General features: G+C 41.8%; 1 protein-coding gene across 1 annotated transcript in view; it reads right to left on the bottom strand.

The window, feature by feature from the left end:
- Window positions 1-2425: 2425 nt before the first annotated feature.
- The window catches only part of LOC116669778 (mitogen-activated protein kinase kinase kinase 7), an 18780-nt gene continuing 4075 nt past the window's right edge, over window positions 2426-17130 (bottom strand). The window contains exons 4-14 of the mRNA XM_032499819.1: window positions 16834-16879; window positions 15636-15774; window positions 14506-14630; window positions 12704-12832; window positions 11569-11699; window positions 9558-9642; window positions 9331-9461; window positions 8087-8225; window positions 7216-7277; window positions 6409-6524; window positions 2426-3951 (exon numbers count right to left, since the gene is read on the bottom strand). Coding sequence (XP_032355710.1) covers window positions 3780-3951; window positions 6409-6524; window positions 7216-7277; window positions 8087-8225; window positions 9331-9461; window positions 9558-9642; window positions 11569-11699; window positions 12704-12832; window positions 14506-14630; window positions 15636-15774; window positions 16834-16879 — 1275 coding nt within the window. The 3' untranslated portion in view covers window positions 2426-3779. The remainder of the gene's footprint in view (window positions 3952-6408; window positions 6525-7215; window positions 7278-8086; window positions 8226-9330; window positions 9462-9557; window positions 9643-11568; window positions 11700-12703; window positions 12833-14505; window positions 14631-15635; window positions 15775-16833; window positions 16880-17130) is intronic.

Genomic DNA, 17130 nt, shown 5'->3' with positions numbered 1-17130 from the left:
CTACTTGTCGCAAAGTGACGCATGCACAACTCACATCTGCTCTCTACTCACATCAGGCAGTGACACTGAGCATGAAAACATATATCTAGATTTTGTGGATCTATTCACATCTAAACAAGTCTGTTCCTGTCTAATAGCTGCATCTTTTCAAGAATGTATTATCGACATGAAGTTTCAGCTTGGCGTTTACTTGCAGTATTACACATATAACACTTTTTATACAATTTATATAAAATATGTGCACTGTGCATTGTTTTTACTCCAACAATTAAAAATGTACCATTTGTTGCATCCGGCGGAATTTCAGAGCAATCCCGAAGTGGAACCTCAAGCATATACAGTATATAGAGTCAACTGTTGACGTAACGTATCCCAGACACGTGTCAGTGTTGATCATTTCAGTGTATGGACTAAAAGCTGATTTTCTGCAGTTTCTGGACAAGCCCTTTAACTGGCGTTGCACAGAGGCTGCAGGAATGTGAGGAATGACAGTGAGCTCAGCAGACAGGGCCAGGGCCGGCCGGAGTGGGAGGCTTAGCCGTGGTCCTGCAGACAAAGCGGTTTCTGTGCAGCACCCTGTGAGCTCTGCTGCCCCGTCACCACTGATGTGCTCACAGCGCGACAGAACCTACAACTGCAGCACTCGCTCCGCTCACCACACTCTGAGCTCATGCTGTCAGCTGTGAACTCAATGTTACACTCATCCAAGACTCAGAGGCCTTTCTTTTTTATTTATATATATATATATATCTTTTTATCAGTGATAATCAAATGAAGCCTTATTTTTCTGAGCCCACTAGATGGCGCTCCTGCTTTGAAGATTTTTTTTTTTAACCCTCATGTTGTCCTCGGGGTCAAATTTGACCCTTTTTTCAAAAGGTTTCTAAATCTGAATTTTGGGTTTCCTTCAACCAAATTGTAAATAAAAATGAAAATAACGAGGATGGCTACACACGACGCTCCTCACAAGTTAAATAACTGATCAGTTCACTATTTTCATTTAATTTGGGTGTTTTATGTAATTTCGTAGCATTTTTAGAAGAAAAAAAATGAAAAAAAAAGTGACAGAAATGTAGGGGGAAAAAAACACAAAAAAGTCCAAAATAAATTGTAAAAAGTGAAAAAGAACTTTGGGAAAAGTAAGAAAACGTCAAACAAATGTCGGAGAAAGCTTAAAAAACTTGAACTTGAACTTAAAAAAAATGTCCCAAAAAAATTGACAAAGAACTTTGGGACAAGTGACAAAAGTGTCTTAAGGAGGTTTTAACTTAAAATTTTGACCCAGAAAAACTAAATGCTGGTCTACGGGAAGACAACAAGAGGGTTGAAGGGTTTTCTCGTTCCACCAAAACCAGTTCCTGGTTCCTGAGGCTATTTTGCCAATAAACCGGAGCACGTTGCTCTCCCGTCCCAGAATGCTGTGTGGACTAGCCAGACCCTCCTCCGCAGCGCTGTGGAGGAAGGTCTGGCAATGCGGGACTAATGTTCTTTCAAACCTTTGGTGAACAGAAGGCTTCATCTAGTCAGCTCAGAAAAAAAGAGGAAATGGTTCATGAAGCTTTATTTGGCCGTCGCTACCATTCATGCATGAGTTTTCATCCAGAGTCAGGATTTTAAACTTCACTGACACATTATATCTATCTATCTATCTATATCTATATCTATATCCATCCATCTATCTATATCTTGCTTGTCCACTCTGTCGGACATCATGCATCTGCAAACGTTCCTCCTAAACAACTTCCTTCCCGAGAGAGTATTTTGCAGAGCCACGGTCGCTGCGTCCGAGCTTAGCACCCCCCGAGATGATTGTGATTGGTTTAAAGGTGCCCTGCCACACACAACAGTTTTAACTTGCCTTTTCTGAAATATGTCAGTTCCACATGTGTCTGTGTTATGTTGGGTATGTAAAAAATGAACTGCTACCTCCTCTGTCAGCTCTAGCCACTGGAAAGAAATAGGCAGAGAAATCAGGCCAATCACAACAGCTGGCCAGTCTGATGCCATGTTGTCTGAGTTCATTAATATTCATGAGCTCGCTGGGTAAAGGACGCTGATAGCCAGGCTCTCATCGGCTAGCTGTTAGCCAATCAGAGTCGAGCAGCTTAGCTTGTTGAGTATTAATAACTGGCACCTGCAGGCTTTCTGTACCACGCTAAAATGGCTTGAAACAAGGTAACCAAGGTAACCAAGGCATTTTTCCCACAATAGGAATGAAATATGTGTGGCAGGGCACCTTTAAAGAAATGCAAACAACCCATTATTGTGTCCTATCCCCGAATGTGTGTGTGGGGCTGCCAGACCTTACTCCACAGTGCTGTGGAGATAGGTCCCACACGTGTCCTGCGGTTGGAGCCTCACAACGCAGAATCTTCCTCCAGACAACAACACTCAACGGAAATAAAGTAAGACAACGTGACAAAAATACTACAAACTTTGTTTTTACTCTCTAAAAGCACATCATTTCAATCTGTACATCTTGAAATCGCAGCAGAAAGGTTTTATAAAACAAATGGAAAGAAAAACGAACTGTGTAGGAACAATCCTTAGGCAACGTCTGAAGAAAAATGAAATAAAAACAACAATCCATCGGCAAAATCACCCATCGCCATAGTAACCCCCAAACGATAGTGAGGCTACTACACATGCGCAAGAACATTCTTTGACCCAAATACTGTGAGTGTAGTGCAGAACAATGTTAATAATAATAATAATAATAATTTGGTGAAATATAACTGTGTGTAAAAAGTAACCAAAGAAAAAAGAAAGAAATTAAAGTGGTGTAGAAACGCCTGCCGGGTTCATTATTCTAGTTATTTCCATTTCAAACGGTCTTTCAACAAAGCTCTTTTCTCCGAGGCAGCACGTCTCTGAAGCCCGAATCCTTTGGTAAGTCTTATATTCACAGTAAAAATTGGATTAAAAACAACACCGCTCCTCTTTTCTTAAAACACAACACAATGGCTGTGTTGAAACGGAATATTTAAAAAGTAGTAATTTACTAATTACAATAGTAGTTACTTTTTCCAACAACTCAGAAAAAAAGAAAAGAAAATACAACTAAATAAAAAACACTCACCTTTGGACCCCATGACGCTTCAGGTTTTTTTTTTTTTTTTTTTTTTCCTGAATCGGAGTCCATTTTCAGAGTAAAAAGGCGACGTGAATCTCCTTGGTCCCACCATATCAATACCGTGGTGAAATATTAAAAATGAACACTGAGTTTCACATCCAACCGCCCCCCCCCAATCATCAAAATGTACGGAGGCCCAGACAGGATGCGGTAGCTGCTAATATTTAGTTATGTCTCCTTAATCTCACAGCTCAGTTATCTCAAGATAACCCATATTTTATTTGAGAGGAAATCTAAATGTTTGCGTCAACAGTGTAATTCTTTTAAATTCAAAAGTCTTATTTTCCTGTAGCGACGACGCCTTCCACATCTGTGTTCTTCAGGGAATTTTTTGGTACCGATTTAAACTGTCTCGGCTGCGATATGGTTGGTGCGGTCACTAAAAAAATTTTTTTAAAAAATTTGTTGAACCCATTAAATTCCAACAGGCGTAAGCGGAGATATGGAGCATGCTTCCTGTTAAAAGACCAAAGTTCTGCCCACTTAGCCCCGTCTGTGTTACAGTTATCTTGGTACAATGTTTTGTGTTGAGTGAAATAAGTTCTTATTTGGGGTTAACGGGTTTCCCTACTTCACGGCAGGTGCATGGAGTGTTTCCTCTCATCCGTCAGAGGGAACGGGACTGTCTGTGGTGGTGCTCCTGTTCCTAGCTGTGGTGCTGGTTCTGACTCTTGATCAGGCTCAGTTTGCTCTTCAGACCCTGGCAGTAGGCAGACAGGCTGCTGTTGTCCTCCAGCAGCTTGCTGTGCTCCTGGATGAGTCGGGACGAAGTCTGCTGCTCCCTCTGGTCCTGCTCCAGCTCCGACATGAGCTCCTGTCTGAAAACAGAGCCTCCGTTACTGTCAGCATGTCTGAACAGGCACCCTGGAGCACCTTAAAGTGCTCATACTATGCTTTTTGGCTTTTCCCTTTTCCTTTATGGTGTTATATATTATCTTTTTTGTCTATGTTGTAGGTTTACAAAGTGAAAAAGTCCAAAGGGAGTTACCATCTCCAACAGAAAACACTGTTCACCAACTGCCCCAAACAGCTCTATTGTAGTCCAGCCGTTACTTACGTACTGTCAGGGCCTCAAACTCTGCTTCTGACTGGCTAGTAGTCCTTACCTAGGTACTGTCAGGGCCTCATACTCTGCTTCTGACTGGCTAGTAGTCCTTACCTAGGTACTGTCAGGGCCTCATACTCTGCTTCTGACTGGCTAGTAGTCCTTCCTAGTACTGTCAGGGCCTCATACCTACTTCTGACTGGCTAGTATTCCTTACCTAGTACTGTCAGGCCCTCATACTCTGCTTCTGACTGGCTAGTAGTCCTGACCTAGGTACTGTCAGGGCCTCATACTCTGCTTCTGACTGGCTAGTAGTCCTTACCTAGTACTGTCAGGGCCTCATACCTGCTTCTGACTGGCTAGTAGTCCTTACCTAGGTACTGTCCGGACCTCATACTCTGCTTCTGACTGGCTAGTAGTCCTTACCTAGGTACTGTCAGGACCTCATACTCTACTTCTGACTGGCTAGTAGTCCTTACCTAGGTACTGTCAAGGCCCTCATACCTGCTCCTGACTGGCTAGTGATCCTTACCTAGGTACTCAGGACCCTCATACTCTACTTCTGACTGGCTAGTAGTCCTTACTCTAGGTACGTCAAGGCCCTCAACTCTGCTCCTACTGGCTAGTAGCCCTTACCTAGTACTGTCAGGACCTCATACTCTGCTTCTGACTGGCTAGTAGTCCTTACCTAGGTTACTGTCAGGCCCTCATACTCTGCTTCTGACTGGCAGTATTCCTTACCTAGGTACTGTCAGGGCCTCATACTCTGCTCTCTGACTGGCTAGTAGTCTTTACCTAGTACTGTCAGGGCCCTCCTACTCTGCTTCTGACTGGCTAGTAGTCCTTACCTAGGAACTGTCGACCCTCATACTCTGCTCCTGACTGGCTATATTCCTTACCTAGGTACTGTCAGGGCCCTCATACCTGCTTCTGACTGGCTATAGTCCTTACCTAGGTACTGTCAGGCCTCATACTCTGCTCCTGACTGGCTAGTAGTCCTTACCTAGGACTGTCAGGGCCCTCCTACTCTGCTTCGGACTGGCTAGTAGTCCTTACCTAGGAACTGTCAGGACCCTCATACTCTGCTCCGACTGGCTAGTAGTTCCTTACCTAGGTACTGTCAGCCCTCATACTCTGCTTCGGACTGGCTAGTACCTTACCTGTACTGTCAGGACCTCTACTCTGCTTCTGACTGGCTAGTAGTCCTTACCTAGGTACTGTCAGGGCCCTCATACTCTGCTTCTGACTGGCTAGTAGTCCTTACCTAGGTACTGAGCATGTGCTACTCCCAACAAAGGTGGAACAGAAGTGAGATGCCTTACTCTGTAGCTAAAACAGAGAGCTCAATACACAGGGTGAAAGGAGGAGCTGCAGCAATGTGCAGTACAACAAATGTGTTGTTTTCTGAAAATTAAACCAAATAAACTTATTCTGGTACAACCTCTAAATACAATTATGAACCTGTCACAACGCCAATCTGACTGTCGGACCCGTAATGTTACCAAATCACTTTTAACACGGCACACTGATGAACGGACAGGCAGCAGCAGCGCCAGGTAATACAGGGAGAAATGCGTGCCTTCTAAAATCTCTCTCTCTCGCTCTCTCTCTCTCTCTCTCTCTCTAAGATGAGTACAGCAATGTTACATTTTCATGTCTCAAAGGACTCAACAGTTTAGGAATTACATGCTTGATTTTGCCTTCTTTGTCTCAGTGACATGAGCAGTAAGTGAATCGTTAGCTTAGCATAGCATAAACACAGAGACCAGGAGGAAACAGCGAGCCTGGCTAGCACAAATTAAATCATACACAAACAAACATGTAAAAACAACAACATGTGGTTTTAGGGGGATTTATGTGTGGTTTCCTCCTGCTTCCAGACTTTATGCTAATCTAGGCTAACAATGTCCTGACAATTTCTTTTAAGTTCAATAAATGCAACATCTTTCCATCATGTTAAATAATCGTCATTTCAACATTGTGTGATTATGTTGCCGGGTTGGTCCAGTGGGTAGGGCAGGCGCACATATACGAGGCTTACGCCTCGACGCAGAGGTCCAGGGTTCGAGTCCGATTTCCTGCATGTCTTCCCTTTCTCACCTAGCTGTCCTATCCATGAAAAGGCGGAAAAGCCCCAAAATCATCTTTAAAAAACCATTGTGTGATTATGATTTTATTTGTATTTTTCCTAATCCAGAAGCCTTCATTAGTAACATGTGAGTGGACTTACTTCCTCAGAGCGAGGTGAGCGATCTCGGACTGGACTTTGAGGTACTCCTGCGCCATCCTGATGTGCTGCTCGAACACGGCCATGGACTCTTTGGAGTTTGGACACGGAGTCAGCGGCTGAAAGCACAGGGACAGCTCCGTGATAAACACACTGCTGCGTATACACGGGGTTCATCGAGACCGACGTCAAACAACCGGAGGAGAGGAACACTGTGGAAAGCAGTATCCTTGTTTAGGCTGCAACTGAATATCAACCTATTAACACTGTTTAGTTCTAACTACTAAATTCAACTACCAAGAATAATGAGTAGTGCCACAATAACTGAATTTATCAATGAATTTGTCAAACCCTTTCAGTTAAGTCCTAATAAATAACTGATCACATAAAACAGTTCTCAATAATAGACAAAACAGGCAACAGTAGAATAACTATGAGATATAAGTAGGGCCTGCAACTAAAGCTATTTTCTTGATTAATCGGTTAATTGTTTTGTCTCTAATAAGACGAAAAATTGTTTTCCCAAAGCCCAAGATGACGTCCTCAGATGTCTTGTTTTGTCTACAACTCAAACGATTTGAAGGAGAGAAGAAGCTGGAATCAAAGAAATATGACCTTTTTACCTTTATCAAAAGAAATTATTCAAACCAATAATTGATTATCAAAATAGTTGCAGATTAATTCAATAGCGGACAACTAATGGATTAATCTTTGCAACTCTACATATGGTAGTATTAATATTATTAGCAGCTGTAATAGGACTGTAATGTAAAGGAGAGGAACAGAAAAACAAACATATTTTCAACTTACCTGTAACTGGTGATCCAGTTTCAAGCAGTCCATGGGAATGGAGCTGTCTAAACCATTGGTAGCTACAGAGAGAGAGAGAGAGAGAGAGAGAGAGAGAGAGAGAGAGAGAGAGAGAGAGAGAGAGAGAGAGAGAGAGAGAGAGAGAGAGAGCGACACACAGTCAGTCAGTGTAAAAGAGGTCCTGTACATACTCAGACTCTCTGGTAGGCTGCACTGTAATGCCGCTCAGTGGTGCATTGTGGGCAGTGCAACGTAACTCAAAGCTTTGACTGTGGGCTCAGACTCATGATGAACTCAACCTGTTGAAGTAGTGGTCAACTAGTAAATGAGAAAATAAAGTGGCAGAGTACAGACACCACATCATGCTGGCTCTTGGGGAAAAAAAAATCCCAAACTGACTTCACGCTGCGATTGGCCAGCTGTGTAGAGGAAGGAAGTACACTGGGTTTAAACTTCATTTTTACTTTTTACACAAAGTGTGTGTGAATCAGCATTTATACACTGTATATATATATATTATATATATATATATATATATATATATATATATATATATATAGTATATGCTGATTCACACCTATATATTTACATACTGAGTAATAGTATGAGTACTTATATTTTTCCTGAGCAGGTCAACATAGAATCTGCGGACACAGAATTACGCTGATTTTTCCACAGATTTAAAAAAATAAATAAATAAAACTCAGAATGTTTTGACACATCTCTATCACAAGAGAAAAATAAAAACAGCCAGCTAAATTTCAAAGATATGCATTTTGAATCAACGCTTGAAACCGGAAGGAAAAAAACAACAACAACAACAACAACAACAACAAAACCGGCAGATGGGGGCGCTTGTGAGGCTTCCTACCTGTGGGACAAAACGTCATCCTCAGCTCCGATTGGCTGGTGGTGGTTACAGGGCTGGTGCAGTGCGTGGGGCTCTGGGGGCGTCCTGGCTGGCTGTCTACGCTGGGCCCTCTGGACAGCCCAGTACGCAGCGTGGCCGTCTGAGGGGGAACAAACAGCTGAAATCACGTCCACATGCACGCCATATCCCAGTGTTTGCCCTCATTCCGACAAAGACGATATCCCGACTAAGCAGTTTCCATGGATAATGAAAGATTATATTCCACTAATATTACTGTTTACATGCAGATGTGTTTTTCACCACACCTGCATGTGCAAACACAGCGTCCCTTTAATTCCTTTAACCACCTTTTGGAAAAGGTTGGCTTTTCGATGTTTGTGCATATCCAAAAACCTGTTGATTTCCAAGTCTTTTATAAAAGTAGGTGTGTGTCACCTTTTCTTTTGGCCATGCAGCTCTATAGCAACCAAGCACACTAGGGCTGAACGGTTTTGGAAAATAATGTAATTGCGATTTGTTTTCACCAATATTGCGATTGAGTTTGCAGTTATTTGTCAAGCTCTTTGTCTTCTGTATTATTCAACAAAGACAAGCAATACATGATTGTATAATATGAACAACAGCAAGATTAGATGTAGATTAAACAAACTGTTCTTTCCTGGAGGCCAGGCCTGTACGTGATGATGAAATTAGGTGATGCATGAATTTATATGAATGACATCTTTTATTTAACTAGTTCAATCCCAGAAGTATAATGAGCGCTGACCAAGCCTGGTGGAAACATTGATATGAAAGTCAGAAACAAATCACAGAAACTAAAGTGCAGATTACAGATACATAAAAACAAATATTTGGCTTTACCACACTTAGTAGTATTTACATTATTTACTTTACTTTATTTACCCTAATAAACACATGTAAACATGTTGAATGCACTTTCTAAACACTGTATTTGAACTGTACTAGACAATTAAATAAGAATAATACACACACACGCACACAGGCACACAGACACAGTAAACTGTCACATACTGTAGTAAAAACCTTGATTGAAACGCAGATTCTGAACGCGCATGTCCAAAGCAAGCTACCAAAACCCAAATACTACCGGCATATCCCACGTGTCCTAATCGGGAAATAGTCAAATTGGGAATATTGTCACATTCGGGATAATAATGGAATATAAGTGTGCATGTGAATGTACACCGGCAGGATGACTGTGTGCTATCTGTGTTTCTGATTACCTTCGAGGGTTTGAACTGGAGCGGAAACTTAGCCTCAAAGCTTTTCAGGGTTTCTTCTCTGCCAACAGAGTTTCTGTGTTCCGAGGTGTCGTCACTCTTGTTACTGTTGATGGTGTAGTCCGCGTACGAGTCTGCAGACAGCAAACACATTTCCATACAATGACTTTAACAAACATACGGACCCGATTTGTTTTCTGTGAGTTGACAGAAACAAGCATGAAAGTTACCTGTGCTCGTGGCCGATGAGGAGCCGCTTCTGCTGTCTGAAGACTGGTGGGGGAGCTTGAGTGGTTCATCAGAGCCTGGGAAGTACTGGAAGACCCAAACACACCACACACCGCTTTTCAACAGAGCTCGTTACAGTTTGACCTAGAGCTAAGTCCTATGTTACATTTCCTTTGTTTATTCTGCACATAAATAAGATTGTGAAAATGATCCCTTTTGTAGTTTTAAGCACAGTTGAGACCAAAGATTCGCAACAAGACGAAAATGCTGCGCAGCTGTGTGAAATGACCCGACTCAGCTCGACCCAAACCAGCCAATGGCAACGCTGTGACTCGGTGCGTCAGGTCCCCAGAAGCTGGTTTTAGCACGTAAAGGGACGTCAGCCTTGTCAACAACCAAGTGCAAAGTCAGCTTGTAAAGCCGGCTACAAACCATAGAAATAAAATGATCCATAATCCATTTTAGTTCTAGGTTACAAAATGCGTGGGTGTGTTACGTGGTGGAGCGAGCTAGAGAGTGGCTGAGCTGAGCGGCAAAGAACAAAGCAGCGAATCAGAGCATTAGGACGTTTTCGCCTTTTCACCACTAGAAATGCAACTGTAGCAAACATCTCACTATCACTTACCAAACCAATTTGAAGATAGGGCTGAGGAAAATGTCCAACTGCGATTATTTTGACTGATATTGCAAAATGATTGGAGGGAATGATCGTTTTGGTATCATTATTCTCATTTTCATTGAAATTTATTAACATTGAAAGAAATTAAAATGATGAATAAAGTGATTTTTTTTGCAAGGATCTGTACTGAACAAAGATTGTAAATCTATTTTTAAGCTATTTCAACTACAGTTACAGTGGAGAAGCTCGGTTGGAAACTTGGGCGTAGTCATGTTTTCAAATCTCCAGTTAGCTTTTAGCATTGACTTAATTGTAGGGCCCTATGGAATTGGTCTTATAACAAAAAAAAATTCCGTCCATTATTTGGTATCACTGAAACTGCTGGGCTCTACATTAACGCTGCCCTCAGTCTGGGACTGGCTCCAGCCGGGCCCTCGTTAAAATAAAGACACATACCACCGGGCCCAACAACTGTTCTGGGGAAACCCTGAAATGATTCAATCCAATCCACTTTATTTATATAGCACGATTTTAACAAAGTGCTGCACAAAAAGATAATACAGAATAAGTAAATAGATGACACAATAAAAGCACAAAAATAATATATATATATATATATATATATACACATATATACACACACACACATACATATACACACGCACATACATAAGGTATAATAAAATAAATACAACTGCCGGCATATGGTAAAGGTTTACACATAAGTTCACTACTCTACCTGGTGTTAAGAGCCAAAGAAAAGAGGTGGGTTTTACGAAGAGTTTAAAATGAGACAGAGAGGAGGCCTGTCTAATGTGCAGAAGCAGCTGGTCAGCTGACCTGAGAGATCAGCTGAGGGTGTAGGGGTTTAACAGTTCAGAGAGGTAATGTGGGGCAAGGCCATTCAAGGCCTTAAAAGCAAATAAAAGAATTTTAAAATGAATCCTAAAATGGACGGGCAGCCAGTGGAGTGAAGCTAAAATAGGTGAAATGCGCTCATACTTGCTTGTGCCTGTTAAAAGACGTGCAGCAGCATTTTGTACAAGTTGAAGACGAGCAATGGAGGACCCGCTAGCCCCCCATATGAAGTACATTACAGTAATCCAGCCAAGTGGTCAGAAAGGCGTGGATTACTAAGTGTTGTCTCTGAAGGACTGGTTTGATTTTTGCTAGCTGCCTTAACTGGAAAAAGCTAGACTTCACCACAGATATATTAATTTTCGGAAAAGTTGCTTTGGAGATGATACACAGCCTCGCCTCATTGGTGTAAACTGGCTTTCGAATGTTGCAGACCGGCGCGTTGCAAGTAGTTCCCAGTTTAAACTAGTCGTGGTTGTGAATCTCTGGTCTGAGCTGGGCTTTAGCTGGAGTAGCAGTACGTGTTGGGACGATACCTTCATGAGCTGGCTCATGGTGTTCTTCACCTCCTCCATGGACGGTCTCTGGCTGGGTTCTTTGTCCCAGCAGCGGGTCATCAGAGTCTCTATGGGCTGGGGAAGGTCTTTGATCAGAGGCGGCCGCGTACCTGCGTCACAGTAAACGGTCAGTCAGTCTCTCAGGAATGTCGTAAAGTGATAAGCTTTGCCGAGGAAAACACTGACTCCCTCCTATCGTCACTGCAGTGGAGATGTAGATTTACTTATTTGATTAGGACAATGCACATTAATCAACATTTCTGTACATGCGCCAGTGTTAGCCAATCGGCTAACTTTCAACTGTAGTCCTACCTAGCATGCATGTCTTTATGGTGGGAATAAACCGGAGAGAACATACAAACTCCACACAGAAAGGCCCGGAACGACCTGGATTTGAACCAAGAACCTTCTTGTTGTGAGGCAGAAGGGCTAACCACTGTGCAAGGTAAAAGGGAACAACGCAACATCACAACAATGTGTGTGCAACAATGCGTGGAACTCACTAGTAAATCTGATTCTGCTACAAGTCAACAGTAAGTCTGCAGCTCTGTGAGGCTTTCAGCAGCTTCTTGCATGTAACTGTAAATAATAAAAATAATATAAATGGTATCCGATTGACTCAACATCATAGATGAGACGGAGGAAACATTCTGACTAATTTAGTTGTCTGTATCTAAAATGTTAACAAATCAACCCAGAAACCTGAATATCCGAGGTCAAGTCATAAATTCCATATGACTAACGTGTCATAAAAAGCTTCCCCGACATTGCTCACACATACAGCTCAGCTTGAATGTCTGGCAGTCACAGGGTTACGCCAAGCCGGGCCTGTTTGGACAAGGTGAATGACTGTTGAATGATTTGAATTTGCCGTCGGCTAATTGAGAGTTGAGTGACTGTCTTGTTAGAAGACGATGATGGCTGCATATGGGCTAACAGCAAAAGAGAATTTTTCAAGAAAGAAATAGGTTTTCTTGGGAGGATGTCGTTGAAACAACTACAATGTTTTGCAATGTTTGCTACATGATCAGGCAGATAAAAGTGTCAGCAGCTGCAGCAGAACATGGTAAATAAATAAATAAGTCAACAGAGCAGTTGGTATTATTTTGCTCACCTCTGTGGACGGCCCACATTATACAAAACGCCGAGCCGCCGATCTCATCGAAGGGTTTCTTGCGTGTGATGACCTCCCACAGGATAATGCCCCAACTGAACACGTCACACTTCTCACTGTAGTTACTGCCTGAGGAACACACACCAAAAGTTACTTTTAGTTGTATGCGGGAAATGAATGACCATTTTGTAAAAGCAATAGCTCTGTTAAAGCTTTATTGCATAACAGTGTTTCATAGTAACAAACGTCTGTTACATTCAAGCCATTGCCAAAAGAGTTTCTACAAAGCTAATCAGCTCCACACCTCTCTCTCTCTCTCAGAAGATTGTGGCGTTTGCCGACTTTGCCGCGCAGAAGCTCAAGCGAAGATATTCACCTTTACAGAATTCCTCATGCAGGCGACAGAAACTGTGCACTGTAGCTTTAAGTCAGTGGCATGTTGTGATTATATCACAGCTAAGGGGCGTTGTTCAGACAGGACAACGCCTGCTGGGTGCTGTTGCTTAATTCTGATGTATTTATATATTTTTTTCAGTTACAAGTACTTACTTTTTCAATATTATTTATGGTTACCTACTTTGCTAAACTATATTACATATTCAATTTAATTTAACGTCACTCACTTACACTGCAATATTGTTTTTCTGTACCATTGCAACCGCACTTTACGAAACCTTTATTTGACGTCACTTACATTCAGCCGTACCTTCTGCTCACTGTGTGCCGTTTGCTTGTTGTGTGTTTACTTGTGTATTTGTTTGTTTTTGCTCTTATTGTAGAAAATGCTGCTGCTGTAATAAGGAAATTTTCCCGCTGTGGGATGAATAAAGTATGATCTAATCTAATCTAATATAAAAAGGGTTGTTTTCAACCTGGACCCGATCCCATGTATTTGTGTGTAAGTGACTGATAGGAACGCTGTAACCGGCAGCCGCAGACCAGGCTGCAATGTAAGGCTATAAATGTGCATCGTCAATTTCGTCCACTAAAAGCTGTTGTTGCCACTGACAGGCTCAGATTATTATTCTAAGTGTCTGATAACATTATGGAAAGGATCCATACAGAGATAAGCCTTTTTAAATAACTAGCGCTAAACCCACCAGACAACATTTAAAATAACAATACTCTTTGTGTGTATAGAGCCAACAAATATAATTTTAATTTATGTAACCAGGTGAACTGTGTGTTTATTTCAACCCAAACTAGAGTTGTGATAGTTGGAAAAGTGGAAAGACAACCCAAAAAAAGCTTTTTTTATAGTTTTATTTTGCTTCTGTCGACTTTCAATGAAGTGTATTTTACGATGCTAAAATTACTGTTTATTTACATGGAGTCTGGTGGGTTGTTTAAAATAAAAAGGATCGTACTCTTTAACAGAAAAGGTCAACCTCCATAGAAATCCTTTTGTCAAATAAAATTAAAATAATAATCTGAGCCTTGTCAGTGGCACTTTTGTGAACGTAAATAGAAGCTGCATAATTGCCCTATTAACATCCGTTGTAGCTTGTTTTGCCACTGTCGACCGCAGCGATCTCGCTTAATACTGGACCAAAGATTGTTGTTTCCAGTCACTTAGACATGAAGACACAGATAAAAATAAACCAGTTACCTTTTAAATCCCTGCACCCTGACTGGCTGAAAACTCCAGCTCCTCTATGCCAAGTTAAGTATACTCTCTGGAGAGTAAATCCAATTAGAATTTAGTCTGATGTTAAATCTTAGTGGTAAAAATTAAACAAACAAACCAAACATCTTTACCTAATAATCAACACTGGTTTAAGCCGCTCTCGTTTGGGGCTCACCTTCAAACACCTCTGGTGCCATCCAGGCTGCGCTGCCTTTATTGTTGGTCATGTAGGTCTGGATATCACACGCTGTTCCAAAGTCACATATCTTCAACACCGTGCCACGAGCCACGAGCAGCAGACTGCAACAGTATAGAGGAAATGAATTAGGGACATTATACACTCCAGATATACTGCTGCACCTTAACATTTAAGAATTAAAAAGTGAGTCCAGATAGAATAACTTTTTTTGTGGTGGATGGACAGACCAACATTGCCATCCTCGGAGCCATGCCACTAACTAGGAATGGGTGCAGCATGGCCCAATGGTTAACACTGTGGCCTCACAGCAAAAAGGTTCTGGGTTCGAATCCAGTTTGTTCTGGGCCATGGGGAGTTTGTATGTTCTCCCCATGTTTGCGTGGGTTTCCTCTGGGTGCTACGGTTCCCCCACCATCAAAAAAACATATACTAGGTTCCCCAGCCAGTGCCCTCAGTCAAGGCACTGGCTCAGACCTGGAGTTGGTCCCCAGCTGCTGCAAAATGAGTTTTGCTACATGTACAATAAAACCTGAAACCTGGTGCTAGTATGTCTTCCAGGCCGAATGACAACACAGATTTGGGTGCCACTTGAATACCTGTCCTGTCCTCTGGTGCCCCGATACGGATGTTAAAAGGATCGGTGCAGCCACCGTTTAAAAGTATTTCAATTGTTTTAGCAGCAGTATCTGATAAAAAACAAACTATACCAACCGTGCCACTAACTAACATGGCTAAAAAGTTAAATAAAACACACACACACACACACACACTTCTGTTCAACCATCAGCACAGGACTTCAGGCAAATACAGCAATCAGTTCATATTTTGCAAATTGACTCCTAAACCACATTAACCTTTAGAATCAGAAGATAATCTTCCACGGGCAGAAAAAAGGTAACACACACACACACATATAGAGAGAGAGAGAGAGAGAGAGAGAGAGAGAGAGAGAGAGAGAGAGAGAGAGAGAGAGAGAGAGACACTCCAGTGCAAACCAGGGATATTTGGACTATCTCAAGCTACTAGAGGACTTATCTTCATCACCATAATCCCTCAAAAACTCTGGACTGTGTAACTTTTCTCTGTTTGGTCATAAAGAGACTTACTTTGGTGGTTTGAGGTCCCGGTGAATTAAGGCCTTTGGCTTCATAGCGTGCAGATAGGAAACTCCCTCGGCACACTGCAGACACCAGCTCATGGCGTGCGAGGCGGTGTAGTGGGGCTGTGGGTCTGCACTGTGCAGGACTTGGATTAAGGGACGAGCAAAAATAAATAAATAAGAGACGTACAGAACAGGACAACTACGTATCCTGCACACACACATGGGGCGCTATCTTCGTGCAACAAAATCTCAGATTTTTGGAACTGCTGTACAACGAGTGAATGACATCATTGGCATGGCTTTCCCTCGCATATTTACTATGTCGCATAAATACTATGTCAAATGTGTTTATATAAACACAAATATAAACATTTGTCAAATGCACAATCATACACAGTACATGGGGCACGCCATTATATTATGCCCAGCGCCAGAAGCAACCACCAAATAGAAGAAAAAGAAGAAGTCAAATATTTTACAAGAGAAGCGAAACCATAAACAATCAAACTGTGTAACCATGACTGAGTTTAAGAAGAACTGAAACAATATAACTTTTACATACAGTACATCTAGGGCTGCAACTAACAGTTATTTCCATTGTCAATTAATCTGTAGATTTTTTTCTTTAATAATAAATTGTTTGATCCAAAAATTTTGAAAATGGGAAAAAGTGCTGATCAGTTTTTCCGAGATGACGTCCCCAAATGTCAAAGATATCCAGCTTCCTGTCCCAGAGGAGTGAAGAAACTAGAACAAATTCACATTTAAGAAGCTGGAATCAGAGAGATCTTTGACCCTTGTGTTGTCTTCCCGTCAAACATGAAAAGACGTTTTGGTCACTTTTTCTTTTTTTCAACATATCACTTTTTCCGACATTTTTGTCACTTTATCAATGTTGTGGGTGCTTTTTCTTTTCAAAGTTTTTTGATTTTTTTTTTTTTGTCCCAAAGCTTATTTTGACGGCCCATTTTTTGTGACAAAATTAACTGAAAACGGGTCAAATTTGACCCAAGGACAACATGAGGGTAAAAAATGACTCGTACAGATGAATCAATTACCAAATTAGTTGACAATTAATTCATAAGCTGACGACTAATCGATTCATCTAAAGATTAAAGCTTTGCAGCCCCACAATATATAACATGCAATGTGCCGGTCAACGTGATTCAACGTGAATATCTTACAGACATAATGTGACTTACGGTTGTACAAAGAGCCGCATTCTGCATACTCCATGACCAGACAGACCTGAGAACACAAATCCAATCACCTGAGCAGTGAGTGCGAGGCAGAGGCAGACATCGGGTCATCTGTAACTAACGTCTGAGCGGCGCTACATTTCCTGCCCAGCCACCTATACCTGACAACACGTTGTCACGTTAAAAATAAAAAGATGACGGGCTGTGAGCCCCGTCTGTGCTGCTCCACTGACAGCCAGCGCGTGTGCTTCTTAGAAAAGGATTTGGACGACGAATCCCCCCCCCTCCCTTTCTGCGGAT

This window comes from Etheostoma spectabile, chromosome 20 (assembly GCF_008692095.1).
Source record: "Etheostoma spectabile isolate EspeVRDwgs_2016 chromosome 20, UIUC_Espe_1.0, whole genome shotgun sequence".
NCBI classification, from domain to species: domain Eukaryota; kingdom Metazoa; phylum Chordata; class Actinopteri; order Perciformes; family Percidae; genus Etheostoma; species Etheostoma spectabile.
The sequence above is the reverse complement of the archived record's forward strand: the minus strand, read 5'-3'. Positions and strand labels throughout refer to the sequence as shown.